The 20,495-nt window shown below is 44.0% G+C and overlaps 1 protein-coding gene across 2 annotated transcripts in view; it reads left to right on the plus strand.

The window, feature by feature from the left end:
* Nucleotides 1-20,495, plus strand: part of INO80 (INO80 complex ATPase subunit) — a 545,189-nt gene that overhangs the window by 286,558 nt on the left and 238,136 nt on the right. For both annotated transcript variants that reach the window (XM_086937360.1, XM_086937361.1), the window contains 5 exons: nucleotides 3,166-3,251; nucleotides 5,244-5,411; nucleotides 9,275-9,408; nucleotides 10,654-10,721; nucleotides 18,576-18,669. In XM_086937360.1, coding sequence (XP_086793486.1) covers nucleotides 3,166-3,251; nucleotides 5,244-5,411; nucleotides 9,275-9,408; nucleotides 10,654-10,721; nucleotides 18,576-18,669 — 550 coding nt within the window. The remainder of the gene's footprint in view (nucleotides 1-3,165; nucleotides 3,252-5,243; nucleotides 5,412-9,274; nucleotides 9,409-10,653; nucleotides 10,722-18,575; nucleotides 18,670-20,495) is intronic.

Consider the following 20,495-nt stretch of genomic DNA (forward strand, 5'->3'; position numbering starts at 1 on the left):
AGCAGAGCATGTGTATCTACAGCCTCACATGCTCCGAACGAAAAATGTTACTTAACTTGGAATGATCTAAGCCCATCCACCTACCCAGGAGCCAGTGGTTACTACATTTATTATTTTTTGTCATTTAACATATTTACCCTGTTATATAAACCTTGGTGCATGGTCTCCAACCTGTTCTGCCTACTGTTCCAACAATATGCTCACCCACTGTACGGAAAGCATTGTAACAATGGAACGGATGCCGGTTCGCATTGCAAACAAAGGAAAGAGTCACTATACTTCGTGACTCAAAAGACTTCTTCGAAGAAAAACAAGTTGTAAACATCCAAGTCCAACACTAGATGACAGGAGTATGCACGGCATGCGAACCTACAGCACTCTCTGCTACAAACAGATGCTTACAGGGTAACATTTTTCTTCTTGCCTTCATTCCCCTGCAGTAGGTATATGTGGAAAGCATTCTAAAATGGATAAAGCTTTCAAAATGTAGGTGACAATATGTATTCCAGGCACAATGTCCTGAATCATGATTGACCATCTCAAAGATGGTCTTTGGACTTTGTTACATCCCCTTCTTTCACTTTCATAAAACAGGTCCGTAGATTCTTGCAGAAAATAAAGTTTCTGAAATCTGGATACACTGGTATTATAGTTATGCACATAATGTACTCAATATTCTAGGAGTGTCGTAAACTGCAAAGGAAAGATTTGCTTATTATTTGATCCTTCAGCTGATCAGTACACATTTGCAAAATGCAATCTTGATATAATTCATAGTGATTTATATGATAATGATTATTATTTGTAGGTCCTGATTGAAGGTTCAATGGCCATGTAAACTGGCTATACTTAGGAGCCCAGAAATCACTATTACATACATTAAAGGAGTACAAACTCAGCCCCCAGTTTACTCCTGCACTTGAAACTCTAGGCCCCATCGCGTCCACCAGTGCAACCCTGCACTGGTTACCAATAGCTCGTGAATTTGCTTTCAATATTCTGTGCATAACACACTGAGCACTTTATGCACTAGATCCATCAACACGAAGTCTAGACCCCCTGCCATCCAGAGACCAGACAAAGCCTCTATTCTGGCCACTCCTACAGCTGGAAGAGCCATGTTGCAACAAACCTCGACTGAGGGTGCACTTACTCAGTCAATGTCAGCAAGATGACAAACTTCTTCCTCTCCCAGGGAAGGTGACAAGAACACGACCTTGCATCCTGGAAGGCTGTAGAAGAGTAGCTCGTTGGGACCTAGCCTCGAAGAAAACACCCTTTATGCACAGAACTATTGAACCACAATGCCAAACAGGATATTACACCCACCAGACAAGAACTCAACGGCTTTCAGTTAAAATAAATGAAGCTGCATGAAGCCTCAATCTCTGCCCTCTCAGGTCTTCCAGCATACTAACAGCTGCACGGTGACTGTGACAGAACACAAGATGGGTCAAGACCTCCTGCACCTCACCCTGTTCTTTCCACATAACTCTAGGTAAATTATGCCTCCTGGTCTGAGGCGCTCCTGTGTTGAAACTGACTGTTCTCTAAACTACATTTCGCCACATACAGTTGACAGAAAAAAAGAACTGTGCTCCCACTACTTTATGGAAACAATTGAATATTTAACATCACTCAGTATTCCTGATAAAATTTCATCTCTTCAGTTTTGAGCGATGCATCGACACAAGAAGTTGAAGTGCTGCATTTGAACTGTATCGAAATTCATTTCATGTAGTACAAGTACTAATGGATTTGTGATTGGCGAGCCCCCATCAGTCTATTTCTGCAATACAGGCTCGTACAGCTCGAGTAATAGGACATGCCATGGTTAGTGCTGCAGTTTGGGTCTAATCAATTTAGGTTTGTATATTACAGTATCATTGGCCTGATAAAGTATATCACCCAATCAATAAATTACATATGAAGATGGTAAAGATAAGGATAATTGTACTGATACTCCATATAATACCGGGGATAAGAAAATTGGTTTACTTATAACAGAATGCAAATGTCTATCTTCTTCCAAAAAGGACAAGAAAAGTGCTACCTAAGAATCAAAAGAGCTTGCAATGTTTGGATCTCGGTTTTCCATTTGTATTTCCTCAGCCCATATAGAGTAGATGTGCACATCATAACCCTAGGTCAGGCCAACTCCATGTGAGCGGTCCTCCATGTGGTCCTGAAGCTTCCTAGTCATCATTAACCTTCTTGGAATTGGTATTACTGAGAGAATATACAGTCATAAATTTTGCCCTAGGAAGGGTCTGAATAGATTCCTCAGCACAAAAGTAAACTTGTGATAAACACATTCAAAAACCAAATTCGAAACAAAAAATACTATTGACTGTTGGATTAATCACCTCCAGAAATTATTTAGGGCATCTTTTAAAGGTGATATCTGCCAAAAACTGGCATGTATCATGTTTGTCTGTCTCATCCATCCTTGCCTAATTTATAGCTCAGGGAACAATACTTTCCCAACACAAGATCAACCGCAGGTTCCACTATCAGGGAAAACCTTTTTGTTGGAGGTGACACTAGTGGAAATGCCATCCGAGTGACTGTCTTTTTTGGTGTGACGCCTCTGACTCCAAGGCTGCCAGGTTTTTTCCTGTCCAAATCCTCCATTTCAATCATGCTGGTCCAGGACAGGGAAAATGCAGATGGTCCCCCATGTTCTGGGAGAAGGCTCCTTGCATGTTTCTGAAATTAATATTGTTTTTTCCAAAACAGTCCAACTTCCCTCCTTCCCCCATGCCCTCTGCCTTTGGAAAAAAACAATTTATAGATGGCTCTGACATAGAGACGTGACATGGCGGACATGCTGTACCATTTTTTTCTTTTCACCAAAGCAGCTCCCTCCATGGAAATGGGAAGTGCTTGGCAGAAGAAAAAATGCTGTCACAGTGGGAAGCTCAAAAAGAGACCCAGTGGTGTAACATAAGCCTCTGCAGCCCTCGCGGTGCATGGGAGCCCGACCCCCAGGGGGCCCCTCAGCAAAATTGGTAGGTGGTGGGCCGGGTAGGCCCCACTTCATGTACTTTGCTGGGTAGCGCCCTCAAGATTTGTTACGCCACTGAAGAGACCCTTAATCTTCTGAGCAGAAAATGATCAGCCTTGTGTTTGCCTGGGTTCATGTTATTTGGTTGTGTATTTCAGATCAGCTGTCTCGTTTGCACATGATCTTGAAGCCTTTCATGTTGAGGAGGATCAAGAAGGATGTTGAAAATGAACTGTCGGATAAGGTAAACAGCTGTGACGAGACACCTTCAATAATGTTTAGTATGTAAATGTGCATATTTGTGAAGAGTCTTGTGTTGTTGCATCTCTAGGTCTGCAGTGAGATGACGGTAATATATTTTAATTGAAATTTTCAACTTATTAAGAGTAAGAATGAGGTTGTGTGTAGTTCCCAGAGTCCTGGGACATTGTACTGTATCAGGCAGTAGAATTATTCCTCCATCATGTCATGCAATTCCCAGGTAACTGATCGAGTTGGTGCATCCTTTAGGGTACCAGGGGAGGTAAGAATGTGTTCTTCATGCATATAAGCAGACATTCGTAGAGGACGGTTTCTTGGAAATGTGAGTAGTTTGGAAGAGCATGCTGCAGACACAGTGGGTAATTTAGGCGTTTGAGGGAAACCAGGCACAAAACCTTCACAGCAGAATTTAAACCTGCACTGACTTTGTTCAAAGTTTTGCTCCTGATTATGAGTTGCGTAAAAATTGGAATAACACAAACCGTACTTGTGGCTTTTGTGCGTTTCTTTTATTCTTCCTGAGTTTTGCACACTTAGTTACCACGAGCTCAAAGCTGCTGGTAGCAGCCATGACAAACTCGATCTGGCACAAATAGTTCTTAGTCAGGAGAAATGTAAGGTGGTGTTAATTGTGAAGAACATTGTCATGCCAGGAATACTGTGAACATTGACTGACAGAAGAAACTGTGATGTGCCTGCCACCTAACCTTTAGATGATACTTCTGGACAGCTGTGCTTCTTGCTCTTTACTGATCTCAACAGATCTCTCAGGTTTTACTTTTGAATGCTTAGGCTGTACATTTCAGTTTTTTGTTTTCTGTAGCATATTTGGTCACAACCAAGACTAGTATTCATCAGCTGATTCATGTATGCTTCTCACATTGCATCTTAGGAAATGTTATCTTTCGTCTGAGTAGTTGATTGCACTCTAGGGGGCCCAAGGTAAATTCAGTTTCTGTGAATTAATCAAATATTGTCTGTTTGCAAATAAATTAATCTCTCTTTGTCTCGCACTTCGTAGGCGTTTGAGGATTGGTCGTTATTTATTTCAATGATTATAAAGATATCTAATTTGTTCCATGTTTTTGCCAGTTTGGTGCAGTGTCCTTCAGAAAGACGTTTCACTGCACAATTAGTTACAAAGGATATGTGTCTCACTTTGCCTTTGATTATATGGTAAAGTGTTTTTTTTAATTATGCTTTTTGATTTTTATCATATGGAAAAGACAGAATGCAATTAACATCCATCATTTTTGGTGAATTGCAATGTCTCATGCCCAGTAAAGTGTCAGCAATTGGAGGCTTTCCAGTTGACTCACAATGAAGAGTTAGTAGGCATATATGTATATCAGTACCCATGTACGTATATTAATAAGTTTTCACTTCTTACACTCCAGCTATACTCACATACGCCAGTCCGTTTGTGGCATATGCTGTTTTTCTGCATCGTTCACCAATCAATTCCATCAGTCACGTTTGTTCCTTCCATTTAGCAGCAATATCCTTTTTTGTCGCTAATCAAGCCAGCATTTAGACAGATCTCGTTTTATTATGTTGGCTACAAGTTCCCAGGTATTCCTGACAAGAACTTTTTTGTTCTAATGTTAAAATCCAACCCTATGCCCGTGTTCATTGTTCCTAAATTGCTTTCCAGTATGAATCATTACTTGTGGGGACAACGTTTTGTCACGTTGCTTGGTTTATATTCCTGTTTGGTTGTTAGTAGAATGAGATTTGTTGTGGTTGAGTAGCTTGTAAATATTTATGGTTAATAATGACATAGTGTGGAAAGCGCGTCTGTAAACATTTTGAGTTGTATGTTTGTGACAGATTTTGAATTTGTAATTCTAAACCTAAGCGAGACTTGTGATAATTGTACACTTTACTTTACTTTACTTGTCATGTTGGTCCCTGTCAATTAAAAGATAATGCAAATGGAAATTGAATGTACCCTAATCAAGTTGCTGTTTTTCAGATTGAAATTTTGATGTACTGTAATTTGACGAGTCGACAAAAGATGCTTTACCAAGCTTTGAAGAACAAGATCTCTATTGAGGACTTGCTGCAGTCCTCGATGGGCACCACCCAACAAGCACAGAACACCACCAGCAGCCTCATGAATTTGGTTATGCAGTTTAGAAAGGTGAGATAATCAAATAATGAGCAGTGTGTGCCTGCCAATAATTCCCTTTAGTCAAAAGATGCAATTGAGGATGGAATCCTGGCTATTTTCTTCAAAACAGGAGCACTTGAAGAAACAGCAGAGGTTTTAAAGAGGGGTTTGTAAGAAGTTTCTTGTGAGGAAAGTGTTCTATATTTTTATATAAGTGGTGTGAGGCATGTTCTAGATAGTCTTTTCTTAGGGGGGGGCTAAGGTGTATGTTTTTAAGGTTGGTCTTGTGCTTTCTCAAAATATATAATGACTTAATAACAGCGCTCTCCAAATGTAAAGGTTTTGCATGCCTTCTTTAAGTTAACATTACCATCCACTTAACTTTTTAAATTAATCTATGATCCTGTTGTTGTTTTTCGGGTGACTCTGACCCAATATTTGTACAATTTGAAAACGTATCCATCATATTCTGATTTTCCTTATTAATGTGATAGTTAAGATTTGTGCCATTCTTCTGGCTGAACAGATCAAACTGGAGATCCACCAGTCTTTCTTGGATAAGCCAGAGGATCGAAGAACAAATGTGACTCCTTCCCAAGCAATCCAGGAGTAAGGTCTAAAACCGCTCTACCATTTACCCATTTAATTACAGCTTACTTATTTATGCCTACTACCCTTCCTGGGGTATACGCCATCACCCATGACTCTCCAGCCTCCTCTGTCCAGATTTTCTTTTAATCCGACTCCAGTTACCCATCTTCTTGCAGTCAACCTCAAGTCCTTTGTGCCAGGTTGTTCTTGGCCTTACTTTCTCCTTTGCCTTTGAGGGTTCCAAGTCAGGGCTTGTCTGGTGATGTTTGGTGTGGGCTTGCACACCTATCCAGTCCCAGAGTCTTCAGGTTTTCTTTATGAGCAGGGAGTTTGAAAGTCTGCTTCCTTTAGCAAAACACATAAATCTATGAAAGATAACACCATGACAGGTTAGATTTTTAGTTCATTGACTTATTATTTGTGTTGAGCTGTGCTTCATTACTTTGTTAAATGCAATTTTTTCGGAGGCATTTTCTGTACTTGGATATATTGCTTTGTTTTTGGCACACATTTGGCATTTTGAGCAACTGCTATGTGGAGTTGAAAGAAAATGTGGTTCTCTTGCAGTATCCACACACACAAAACTGTATGCCTGTCTTTTGATATAACTTTGACTGTAAAGTACTGGGTCCCTGCACTCCAGGTTCCCAGTACCAGTGTTGTTTCCCTAAAACCGATCCACAATTGGCCCTATAGGCCCTTTTGTAAGTCCCTAGTAGGAAGTACATGGTTACTTAGGGCATTGGGACTGAAGAGGGTTTCCTGGGGACCCCTCACTAAGGCCAAGCAGACTGCCATTGCGGCCTTCATGGCCTGGGGCTGACAAAACAACAAAGTTTACACAGCAAACGTTCTGTGTTCCATGCAAACTAGCACTCCCCAAGATAAAGGTATGTCACCCCTCTAAGAGGCCTTATAGACCTAAGACCGGGTGCTCTATATCACAGGTGTGAGCATATCTGCATGAGCAGATATGCCCCTGCAGTATTAGTGTCTATTCCTTAATAGTGTAGCTGCCAGGGAAGCCATAGAGTGTACATAGGCTGGGAACTTTGCAACTCGAGTTCCACAGCACCATGATGACTTCACTGAACCCAGAAGTGTTTGGTACCAAACTACTCCTTTCAATAAACTCACACTGATGCCTCTGTAGGATGTACTGAACCATGCACCTCAGATGTGCCCCCTGAAAACTTACCAACCCTGTTGTGGTCAGAGACTGGCTCTAGGCAGCCTGCCAACATCTAGACATGTTTCTGGACCCCTGGCTAAAGATACTCTGCTCTCTGGGACCAGAAACAATGCACATCCTGGGTGAAGGTGTCACACCTCCTCACCCAGGATGGGCACAGTGATCGAGAGGTAGAGAGACCCCTCCAATCAGGGCTAGGACTGTGCACCCACCCTCAAGAGGGTGGTATGATTGAAGTTGTCATCACACCGGTAAGGTGCCCTTTGGCCTTACCTGCTGTGCCCCTAAAACTCCCCATAATTTAGTTTTTAGTGGCTCCTCCAGACCTGGAAACAAGTTCTTTCTGACCTAAGAAGAAGGGCAAAAAAGATGCCATGCAATGATGCCTGAAGGTGACTACTGATTTGGCCCTAGCCCTACCGGCCTGTCTCCAGCTTCCAAGACCCTGCTTAAAAAGACAACGCCTGTCCTGCACGCAGCGACTTTTAGAACCCAAGTAAGACTGCCTGCACTTTGATTAAGAACCAGAACTCCTGAGGACAGCGGATCTGTCCCCAAGAAACCTACACAAAGGACTCCGGTACCCACTGGATTTGCGAGACCTGCCCACTCTGCACCCTACGCCTCCGGCCCTTGTCCAGGTGGACCACAGACCCTGAACAGGTTCCCTGGCAATCATGACCGCGACCAGCTCTAGTAACAAGATTTCGACGTCTAAAGGCACCCCTGCCCATGAAGCCCCTGGGCTTTGATGAGCTGTACCGACGGTGCCCCTATGACCCCCTACATCTCTACTTACCTCTGCTGGTCTCCCTCCTTTAACCTTCGTTGTGACGCCTAGAGCCCTTTGTCTGAAGCAAGTTCTGCTTTGAGAAGCATTGGGTGTCCAACACTGTATTTGCACCCTGTACCCGGACGCCCCTGTGCTGCTGGTGGTGTATGTTTGGTGCTTCTTTGTGCCCCTGTGCTTCCTCTAATCCCCAAAGCTTGGTCCCTGCAACCGATTTACCCACCTGCAAGCAGAGTGGCTTTCAGCACCCTCAGTCTCTATTGAAAAGCATTGGGCCGAGCTCCAATTTTGACCTGTGCACACGGCCACTCCTGTGCCGCTGGTGGTGCAGTTACTCACCTGCCCCTTGCTGACCTCTGGTCCAGAAGACTTAAACTGTAAGTTGTGTACTTGCCTTATTCTTATGCGTTATTGTTTTCCTCCATAAGATAATATTGAACTATTTGAAAATTGCACTAAGTGTTGACTTTTGAAAACCTTAAGTATTTTTCGTGCAATACGTACCTACCTAGTTGCGAAGATCTTGGTCTTAAAATAAAACTTAAACAAAGCTAACTTGTATCAAATTAGTGTGGATCTCCTTTTTGAGTACCAGTTATTTGTCAATGTTGTGCAATAAATATGTTCCGCTCCTCTGTGTTAGGCCTAAGGCTGCTCGCCCACACTACCTCCTAATAGAGCACTTTGGGTTTTGCATTGAACCCTTTAAACTTCTGGGGAATCTTGGACTCTGTGCACGGTATACCATATACAGAGGCAGGTTCCTACAAGAGTGAATAAAAAAACCCTTGTATTTAGCATTAGATAAATACCTAGCTTTAATTGCTTCTAGTGTAAACTTTTTTAATGAAATATTATCTATACATTGATGTCAAGAGGACTGTGTAAAAATGTAAAAACACACACACACGCACTGGGTAAGTTCAGGTTTGTAGAGACATTGTATTGTTGTAGTAGTCGGTAGCATATTTTGAGAATAACAAGAACGAACCCACAAGAAAAAAATGATTTATGACACTGGTACACTTACAGTGTCGGTTATAGAGGATACAATGCAGGTTGTCGTGTAAATGACCCTCAGGTAGGAATTTCTATTGTGGGACTTTTTTTTGTTAACTAATTAGCCTGGTCCCTTTTTGCTAAGTCCCTTCGAGACCGCAAGATATGTGTTTGTTTGTTAAATTGGCTACTTAGTGGAGAAACACTGCAGAATGGGCACTTTGGACCTTTCATGAAGACATGCGGTGAAGCCTGACTCAGGCACTGTTGTCTTACTGTCACTTTCGCTTAACATTTATATCATGCTTCCATTTCACCTAGGTGTGCAATCATTCCGACTTATTTGAGCGGCAAGAGACCTGGTCTCCACTACACATTTCACTGAGTCCATACAGGATTTCAAAGTTTATCTACCGACATGGACAGATTGAAGTGTTCAACCATTCTCGAAACAGGTTAGTGAACTGAATTTCCATTATCTTGTCCTTAACGATTAAATAATTTATATATTAGGTTTTTATAATCTGTAGACAATAGCATTTGTATCAGGATGAGAACAAGAACGGGTGGCATTCTTATATAGACCTTAGAAATTGTAACTGTTAAAAAACAGGTAGAAATCTTTAGACACATTTCAATTACAGTATATGAAAGAAACCAAGGTTCAGTACAGTTGCTGAGAAGTTTGCCTCTTCACCGCCAAATATATTGATTATTTGAAGTATGCTTTCTATGCTGACTACTCCATTTATTGGCCAAGAGTATTCTGCTACATATGTTGTCTTATATGTCGATGGATTCAATACTCAGACTTAAAATATCCTCAGATTTGCTGTGTTTGTATATTATTTTAAATTCAAACTCACTTGAATATCTTCTCCTTTCTCTAGTTCCTTTGCCCTTCCTCTTCTACCTCCTTTTCGTCTTATACAACTGACTTCTTTCCTCCCATGTATCTATTCATAGTTCACATGTTCTAATTTCTGCCTTCTGGCTACCCAGTAATGACATTTTTTACGAATCAACATCCTTTAACTACTTTCTGTTGGAAACAAATAATTGACTCTCTTGTAATCGTGTTGCATTATTACTTTGTTTTTCATTACGTAATTGCCTGCTAAAATGACTGTGCATTTTAGCAGGCAATTACGTAATGAAAAACAAAGTTATAATGCAACACGCTTACAAGAGAGTCAATGATTTATTTCCAACAGAAAGTAGTTAAATGATGTTGATTAGTAAAAAATTTCATTACTGGGTAGCCAGAAGGCAGAAATTAGAAAATATGAACTATGAACAGATAAATGGGAGGAAAGAAGTCAGTTGTATAAGACGAAAAGGAGGTAGAAGAGGAAGGGCAAATGAATTAGAGAAAGGAGAAGATATTCAAGTGAGTTTGAATTTAATTCATCATGCAGTCCTGTATACCAAAATATTATTGGGAATATGTATTTGATGGCTTGGAATATCACTCGAGAACTTGCCGATGTAGAAAACTGAGAATTCTGAAAAATACCACTAAATTCAAGATATGCCTGTGTCACATTATGCACGTACTATAATATCTATGCTGTTCTGAGTTGAGGGGTGACTGATTATCACATTGTCAATTATAAAACACCATGAAAATGATTTGGAGGCCTGAAGCAGCACAAAAATAACAGTGATTTATCAGTCATTTAATTTTTTCATTTTTTCAGGTGGTTACGGGTTATTCTTTCACCATTTGCACCAGAGCATATTCAAAAGTCCCTTTTCCACCGGAAGGGTAAGTTTGGGCATTCATTGTGTGCCAATCTTTGTTTTGATCAGTTGTCCATTTGAGTAGTTCAAGTGGGAAATTATGATTCATTCTAGTCAGTCACTGAGCGCAGTGCTTTGGAAAATGATCCGTATCTGCTAATCGTTTCTACTGACCTTTAATCAATACTAATGTTGGCTCGAGGGATTGGTTCATGTCTATGGTGCACTCATTGTTTTAGGCAATAAAAACAATTCTTACTTCAGTTATAATGTGCACGTTCTTGCGTACACTATCATTTATTTTAACATGAAGACTTACAAAAGTTAGTGGCATTAACATGTGATCACAGCATATTGGAAACATAAATTCAGCTGTAGCACATGAATTTGAAAACAAATGAAAAAGCATTGCTGTAGGTAGGAAACCTGATTATTATTTTGGGCAGACAATTGTCTGTTGCAGTGCATAAGGCCACCACCGGATGGATGTCACACAGGCGATGACTCCTATGCACTCCCAAACCAATGGAATAAAAGTTTATCTGGGCAACTCTACCCACTTTTTCAGAAGTGTCTGTTTGTCCTACTGCAAATAATCCCACAGTGCCCATCCCTGTCAAAATCCAAGATTGGGAAACCCTTCTCTCTTTGTGCAGAACCTGTATGCCCACCCAGTGGAGTGGCCTCGGTAATGAGCAGCCCCTTCCTCTGTGGTCACTCAAAACCGGTTCTGGGGGTAGCTGTCTTGCCAGTGGATTTGGTGCCAGTCTGATTATGGGGACAAAGGCTGAAGCCTTTCAAAGAGTCACCTAACATTTGCTTGTCACCTTTGAAGTAAGTTTAGTTCCTAGGCCCAACCCCAACTGGTCTTCTTGACAGGGTAAGAAAACACTTTCCCACCCCTAGGCCATTGTCTGTGCTCCGGCATCAGTTTTCACAATGAATACAGGCTGAACAGGTGCAGGAGAGCTAATGCAAATTAGCCTCTAGCACCTTTAGCCCAGGTAAAAGAAACTTTCTAAAAGTTAATTTCCAATATAATTAATAAAAATTCAACGTCACCATTAGATTAGAATTTTTCGTATGGGTCAAAAGTTTTAGATTTAAGTATATAATCTATACTTGACCTTTACTATGTACCTGGTGAGACTGACCAGTGACAGTGTTTTGGGCCTAGTCACTGGGGGTACATGCAATTTCAAATATCAAAGGAGTTCCACTCTTAAATGATATGGGGCAATTCCTTGAGGGCAGCAAGGTGTGCTTATTTAATATCTAAAATCAGGTATTCCTTCCAGTCACTAGGGTGATTTTGACAGGCCTGAAGGGAATGTTTCAAGCTGCTGCTGTCAGGCTACACAAGGTGGGTCTGAAGCCATTTTCCTACTGCCACTGTAGTCGCTGGCACAACAGGTCCTCCAGTCCACAAGTGGATTTTAATTGTCCACAAATGGGTGTATTTCTGCAGGAACTTACAAGAAAGTTAAATGTGCCAATTAGGTTTTACAGTGGATTCACATGCTGTGCATTATTTTCCAATCTACTTTTGCAGTTTCTTTTTTTGTTTGTTGGGTGTCGACTGTTTACACCATTTGGTGCCTAGTCCGACCTCCTCCTGACAGAAGCCCGTCCCTGAAGCCCCTGTGCACAGTGTCCTTCTTCAAGATCTTCTTTTAAGTTTTTGGGTCTAAAAGCATTGCTGAAAACTCTCAGAGCGCACAAATCAATGGCTCCTCAAAGCAAATGTTAAGTTCCATAGAAAGATCCATCACCATAGTAGAAGGACACAGAATTAGGAGGGACACATGGGCGGCCCAGCAGTGACCCCCCTGCTGTGATGGAGATTGATAATGCCCCTTTCCGATTCTGCCCCGAGTGCCACCACAAGTTTGTACAGAAGAATAAGCCCTAGCTGTACCCTCTGTCTACCAAAAGAACATAATACCAAAGCCTGCCAGGCTTGTGCAGAGTTAAATCCCAAGACATTGAGAGCAAGGGAGAAGCAGAGACAGGCACACTATGTCATGCAGGGGCATAAGGAAACTCCATCGCAGAGGGACCTCAGATTGTCGAGTGAGGAGGAGGTCAACATCGCCAAAGGAAAAGGCTTGATATTGAAAAGGAGGTCATCAATATTGAGTGGGAGAACAAGAAACATTAAGAGAAGTGGGGGCAGGTAGTGCTGAAAAAATCGGGGGCAAGTGAAATGAAAACATCAGAATTCAGAACCCAAAAGATTTCCTTGGCCTCGAAAATCTCACAGACTGCAGGCAAATCGAGGTCGCAAGAGCCCCTCAGGTCCCACACCAATGACACCGCTGGATATTCACCCTTCAAAAGGACACCAGCCTTGCAGTATGACCAATGTTGAGACAAACCCAGAAGATAGAAGCCGAAACACAGCAACTGAGACGCCGACGCCAAAAAAGAGGACACTAGCCACGCTTGCCCCTGAAGAGCACGTGCTCGAGATCAAGGGAGCAAAGAAACTGCTCAAGGTCGAAATAGCTGTGATTCTTCAAAAGAAGGATTTTGGCAACTCCCTTTGAGAGTTCTGTGTCCCATTAAGCCCTCAACTGAAAATCTATAGGAAGAGAAAGACGCAGGCGACATGAACCCCCCACAGACCCCAGAGCCACACTAGGAAGAACAAGAGATCTTCTACAAAGAAAAGGACTCAGAATCGCAAGAACTGTTAACCAAGACGGAGAGCTTGAAGTACTTCGAAGAACAATGGCTGGATCTTTGGATCATTTCCCCTGTAGAGGGTGTAGACCCACATAAGTCGGGTCCTTCGCCTCTGGATGACATAGCCATGTACAATTTGATTGTCAAGAGGGCAGCAGACCGATATATGGTCCAGTTGGAAGAAAAAAAAAGGTCACAGACATGCTTTCTACTTGAGACACTCCTGTCTTCACAAAGTAGATGCCAATACCTGCCAATGCTTCCTAGCATTCTGACGAGCCAGCAACCTGCAGGTCAGTGTCACTCAGGGTGGAGAAAAACATATAAACATTCCTCAAGGGACCCTGCGGTTGCGGACTCTATCATCGTGACCACCACTATAAAGAGAGCGAATATGCCAACTTCCTAAGGGCGATCCCGGATAAAGAAAGAAAAAGATTGGAAACGGTGGGATGACAATTCTAAAGGGCGGCCGCCACCCAGTGCTTGTAGGAAAGGGCCACAATTTAGCATGGTCACCCCACTTTTTGTCTGGTATATGATGCAATTTTGACTGAGGTACACCAGGTTCCTTCTAACCATGTCCTCAGTGCCAGTGCTTTTTCCCTAAAACGAGGTAACTGTTCTATTGTAGCCCAATTTGCAGAACCTTCAACATCTCTGTAAGTCCCTAGAAAATGGTACCCCTGGTACCGAGGGCATGGGTACTAAAGAAAGTCCCTAAGGGCTGCAGCATGTATCATGCCACCCTAAGAGACCCACCACCACACTTATGCAGACTGCCATTGCTGGCTGGGTGAAATGGTGCAAACAAGTGGGAAAACATGACGTGGCACTCACCCTGTGTCCCAGGCTCACAGACACTGCATGCAATATAGGTAAATCACCCATACAGTTGGGCTTATAGCCCTATGGCAGGGTGCATTATATTACATGTGAGAACGTATCTGCATGAGCACATAAGCCCCGGTGCTGTCTAGTTCAATTACTAGATAGTTCAAGTGAAAAGGGAAGCCATCTTAAGTATTTGTACTGGCCACTGGTCATTACAAGTTCCTCAGCTACATGATGGCTTTTATGAAACCTCTGGTGTTTGGTATTAAACACCTTGTCTTAGTAAATCCGTATGGATGCCTGTAGTGGATTATTAAGATTTGCACCCAGAGGCACTTTAGAGGTGCCCCCTGAAAACCTACAAGCCTCTTAGTGTGCTGGCTGACTGGTATCTGCCAACCTGCCACCAGAGACAAGTTTCTGACCCCCTGCAGGTGAGAGCCAGCGCTCTCAGAGTTCATAAACAATGTCTGCTCTTGCAGGAGGTGTTTACACCTCCTTCAGCAGGGTGACTAGTGATTTAGCATACCCTGGCCAGGTGCTTCAAAGCCCCTGCCACCTTTGATATGCGACCCAGCTTCCCCCAGACCTGGGAGATGCCACCCCCTGTCCTCAGACCGATTTGGCACCAGGACAGGCAGGAAATTAGCTATGCAAGTGAGCTTGTTGCACCTCCAGACTAGTCGCATGCCTAAGGTGGGCTGCCTGATGTGCTTCACGAAGGAAGGATTTCACCATCTTGATTTTGGTGGAATTAGGAACTTGGGCACAGGGTTATGCCCACTCCCCGCATGAAGTGGCCATATAGGGGGTGTATTGGTCCATCTTCCTACGGGGTATGGACTTTACCTTTGCAGTGGAACACAGAACTGGGACTAGCCATGCCAATGCAGATGACCTTTCCAGGTTTATCCACTTAAATAATGAAGACTCTCTTGGGAAATGTTAGTCTCATTATCTTTCCTTTGGGGGTGGGGGGTGTAGGAAATTGCTCCTTTTTGTCATGGTCACCCCCACCTTTTTGACATTGCTGCCGGTGTTTTTCGACTGATGTGTACTAGGTCCTTGCCTAGGTCATGGGTACTAAAAAGGGTCCCGAAGGGCTGCAGCATGTATTTTGCCACCCTAAGGGACCCCCATGTAAATTGCATGTAGCCTGCCATTGCAGAATATGTATCATGAGTCAAACCATTGGTGAAAGCATGAGATGGCACAATCACTGTGTGCCATACCAAAGCCACTACATGTGATATATATGTCACCCCTGCAGCAGGACATGTAGCCCTAAGCAGCGTGCATTATAGTGTGTGTGAGAGCATATCTGCATGAGCAGATATGCCTCTGTGCTGTCTAGCTCAATTATTAGATAGTGCAGGTGGGCACTGGTCATTAGGAGTTCCCCAGCTACATGACGGCTTTACTGAAACCTATTGTGTCCAACACCTTGTCTGAATAAGTCTGTACGGTTGCCAGGACAAGATTTTGTATGACATGCACCCAGAGGAGGTGCCCCGTGAAAAAACATACCACTATCTAGTGTGCTGGCTGCCTTTTATCGACCAGCCTGCTAGACTGGTATCGACCAGCCTGCCACCACAGGAAAGTTTCTGACCCCCTGAAGGTGAGAGCCCACACTCACTGAGCCCAGAAACCATGCCTGCTCTGAAGGAAGTTGTTCATACCTTCTCCAGCAGGATGGCTAGTAATTTAACATATCATGGCCAGGGGCTACAAATCCCTGCTCCTTTGATGTGCAACCATGGCTTCCCCCCGACCTGGGACATGCCCACCTCCTGCCACGAGGTGCATTTGGCAACAAGACAGACGTGAAATTAACTATGCAAGTAGGCCTGTGGCACCTCCAGGCTAGTCAGACCCTTAAGGTGGGTTACCTGATGTGCTACATGATAGAAGGATTTTACTGTCTTGTTTTTGGTGCAATTAGGAACTCTGGGACAGGGTTATGGCCACTCCCCACAAGAATTGGCCACATAGAGGATGTAGTGACCCCAAGTTCAAGTACCCCATCAGCTACTAACCTTCACTTCCCTGAACGGCTCTAATTTTAGTATGTAGGTAGCCCTTTGACACCTGGAACTCAAATTCGACTGACTAAAGAATAAGGAGGACAAAGAAAAGCTGAAGAACACAAGAACTGTAGACTTGGCGCCAAACCATGCCTGCCTGCTCCTGTCACGACAATGGCAAAGACCTGACTCGTCCTGCAGCTGTGTATCCTCCCAAAGCCTCGGAGGGCTGCCAGCACACTGACAATCAGCCAGACCCTTGAAGGGAAGGAGCCACTTGCCTGCAGGCACAAAGTCGTCTTGCTTTGTTTCTTTTCACTCTTCTGCAGGTGCACCAAGAACTGTTAGAACCTCAAACACGCCAAACAAAACAACTATGCACCTGAGCTCACCAGCCTAAATCAATTGAAACCTACAGTGTCTCTGTGGTCCTGAGACCCTCAAGAGCCGAGCCCCCATTTGGGCTCTGCCAAACTGATCGCCCAGTCCCCACTTGCAGCCTTTCTTTGCAGTTACTGTTTCCCATTGACTTCAATGTGTATCGAACAAAGCAAAACCAAAGGGGATGTGGGACTGAGTGTTGAACATTGCAAGCACTCACCCCCAGTCAACTGATCTGGGTTTAATCCATCATCATTCAACTGTTGTTGTCTTAGTGAGTTGTTGTCTTAGTGAGTAGAAACAGCGGCGAGCCAAGCACGAGGTGAGGGACAAGATGACTGGACTGGACACTCTCTCGTGACTCGTGGCGCAACAGGCACTAGCGCGCCTGGCGCGGTGACCCAACAACACTAGAGGAAATGGAAACTCCGCCACCCCAGTTCAGAAATGGCCATATGCCAGTTCAGTTGACTGGGGGTGAGTGCTTGCAATGTTCAACACTCCGTCCTTTATCCCCTTTGGTTTTGCTTTGTTCGCCCTAAGTTGGCAGGGTATGCCCAGATGTGGGTCCCTTGCTCACTTTGCCACTGGATTCGAGCTAGCCTGGCTGATGACGGCTGATTAGCCTGGCTGATGACTGCTGATTAGCCAGAAACCGGTCCCAGGATGCTTGTTTCCGGTCCAGGGAAGACATGGCTCGGCAGTTAGGGCTGGATTGTTCCCATGAGGCACAGGGTCAGACTGATTTGCATATGGCCATGTCTGAACTGGGGTGGCAGAGTTAGCTAAAGAATGATGATGGATTAAACCCAGATCAGTTGACTGGGGGTGAGTGCTTGCAATGTTCAACACTCCGTCCATCATCCCCTTTGGTTTTGCTTTGTTCACCCTAAGTTGGCAGGGTATGCCCAGACGCGTGTCCCTTGCTCACTTTGCCACTGGATTCAAGCTAGCCTGGCTGATGACGGCTGATTAGCCAGAAACCGTTCCCAGGATGCCTGTTTCCGGTCCAGGGAAGACATGGCTTGGCAGTTCGGGCTGGACTGTTCCCCTGAGGTACAGGGTCAGACTGATTTTCTTATGGTCATGTCTGAACTGGGGTGGCGGAGTGAGCTAAAGAATGATGATGGATTAAACCCAGATCAGTTGACTGGGGTGAGTGTTTGCAATATTCAACACTCCGTCCATCATCCCCTTTGGTTTTGCTTTGTTCGCCCTAAGTTTGCAGGGTATGCCCAGACGTGGGTCCCTTGCTCACTTTGCCACTGGATTCAAGCTAGCCTGGCTGATGACGGCTGATTGGCCCGAAAACGGTCCCAGGATGCTTATTTCCGGTCCAGGGAAGACATGGCTCGGCAGTTCGGGTTGGACTGTTTCCATGAGGCACAGGGTCAGACTGATTTGCATATGGCCATGTCTGAACTGGGGTGGTGGAGTGAGCTAAAGAATGATGATGGATTAAACCCAGATCAGTTGACTAGGGGTGAGTGCTTGCAATGTTCAACACTCCGTCCATCATCCCCTTTGGTTTTCCTATGTTATGTAGAGAACCAGCTTCCTACACAATGCACTCGATGGCTTAGTATTATTGTAGAAATTCCAGTCATTGGACTCCAAAGAGCATTCCTTCTGATAGAAAGATTGACTATTAATTACCCTTCAGTCATTAGACCTCTGTAGCCCATTATAATCGGTGTCCGTAAGAACATGGCATTCCCACAACTGTTGGCCTTTTGGGGCCCTGTATTTTAAACTCCCCCATACAATTCTGCTCAAGTTTCCATATGTTTCTCGAAATGTTAGTGTCTATTTTATGCCAGTCTGACCCCTTATATATTTGTCGTTTGTGGTATGGCATTTGATGGCTTTATCAGTTTTCAAATATAGGATGTTAACCTGCGCAAACTATGAAACCAGGTTTTAAATGTACTTTTACTTTCTTTCTTTAGATACTCAAGAAGAAAGCTGCTTCTCTTTTCTGCGGTTTATTGATGTTTCCCCAGCAGAAATAGCACACCTCATGCTTCAGGGCCATCTGGCAAGGTAAGATCCCAGATTTATAAAAACATGGTAACTTTAGATAGATAAAAAAGAGCAGAAATATTTTTGTTGAAGATTTGTTGGTCTGGCAACCTATTTGACACGTAAATTATAACACAAAGAATATTCTATTCTATTCTGCAGTAATTGTGTAGCACATGTCAACCTTTGGGCCTTCCAGCACTTTCACAGCTACCATAGAAAAGCCCAGGAATGAGGTTACTCCCTGAACAGCCAGGTCTTTAAAGCATTGCAGAAGCGGAGTTCTTGCTTAAAAAGGCCAAGTTTGAGGGGGAGGGTGTTCCAAAGCTGGGACGCCAGAAAAGACATGGAACGACTAACCCAGCGCGATCTCCTAATCCTAGGAACCTTGAGTAGGTGGGCAGAGGCTGATCTCCGAGGCCTGCTGGGCACATACAGGGAGGCTATTGATCCTAGCAGTGGAGACATGCCAGTGTGGTGCACAGAATGGTTCACACTTTTGATGGGGCTTTGACTAATCACCAGGTCCACTATCTGAATCTTTATGGACTCATACTTCAGCATCAATACTGCAGAGTGTTAAAAACAGCGGTATTGTACTTCTTTTTACCACTCTGTGGGCCAGTCTGGATCACAGGTACACCACCCATCTATTGTGAGGAAAAGTATACTTCACAAGGAAGTGCATTGCAGATGAAGTAGGAACTCTGTGTAGGAAAGTAGGACCTGCTTTCATGGTCACCCCCACTTATTGCAGGTGTCATTATGTTTTACTGACTAGTCTGACTGGGATCCTGCTAGTCCCTAGTATATGGTACTAAGGTACCCAGGGCATAGAACACCAGGGGTCTCCCATGGGCTGAAGCATGTATTATGCCACCTATTAGAGACCACTCAAATTGTGACTACAGGCCCTACCATTGCAGTCTGTGTATGCTGGTGCTAGCACCACTTACAACTGATAGGAGTTTACTTATATCTGAGGTCACTACTCTTAAAACCTAGAAGTCACCCATAATACATGGCTCCTTGCTCTGGGCCTGCTGTGACTTACCTGCTCCTGGTGAATCACTTGGACCTTGCTGCTCCCGACACTGCACCCTTTTCTACAACTATGTTGCTTGCATCTGCCAAGGCTTGTTGGTGCCCCTGCTGGACACTGACCCTGTGGCTCTTGACATCCAACGTGGGACAGCTTGTGAACGGCTCCTGGTCTTCCACAGCATCGCCTGGTCCGCACAGCTGCAACTTCAAGGGCACAGTCACCTCTCCTGCATCTCCGACATTGGTGGGCATTCGTTTCCAATGCCTCCTAGTCACTCCTGAGTGGCATAAATTCTGTCCCCTCTGCTTGCAGGTACCTCTCATCTTGAATCCACCTTTGGGTTCCTTTTGCCTCCTTCGCCAGCGGCATCTTCACTGACTTCCTCGATTGTGGTCTAAGGCGGTTCCCGATATCACTTCGCACCTTTGCACTCGGCTTCCCTGGTGTAGGTATCCTGGTTCATGGGGTATCCATGGGTGGGGTGACTATCCAACCTTCCATCTTCCACTGGGCTTCTTCAGGGTCCACTGGGAAGGGTCTTTTTCTTTAAAACTGCAACCGCAACTTACCTATTGACTTACAGTGAGCACATGGTTGTTTTTCCACTCTGCACCTGACCTCCGTGGGGTTCCTAGATACTCATCTTGGGCGGTTCCTTGGGTCCCCTGCTCTTCTACATCTTCTAGGTCCATTCTCTACTTAGGTTGTGGTTCGCATTCCACTATTTTAGTATATGGTTTAGTCTCACACTTGTGCCCACTGTGTGTTTGTGCTACTTTCCTATTCTATTGGCAAAGTATTC

Source organism: Lissotriton vulgaris, chromosome 9, assembly GCF_964263255.1.
Source record: "Lissotriton vulgaris chromosome 9, aLisVul1.2, whole genome shotgun sequence".
NCBI lineage: Eukaryota > Metazoa > Chordata > Amphibia > Caudata > Salamandridae > Lissotriton > Lissotriton vulgaris.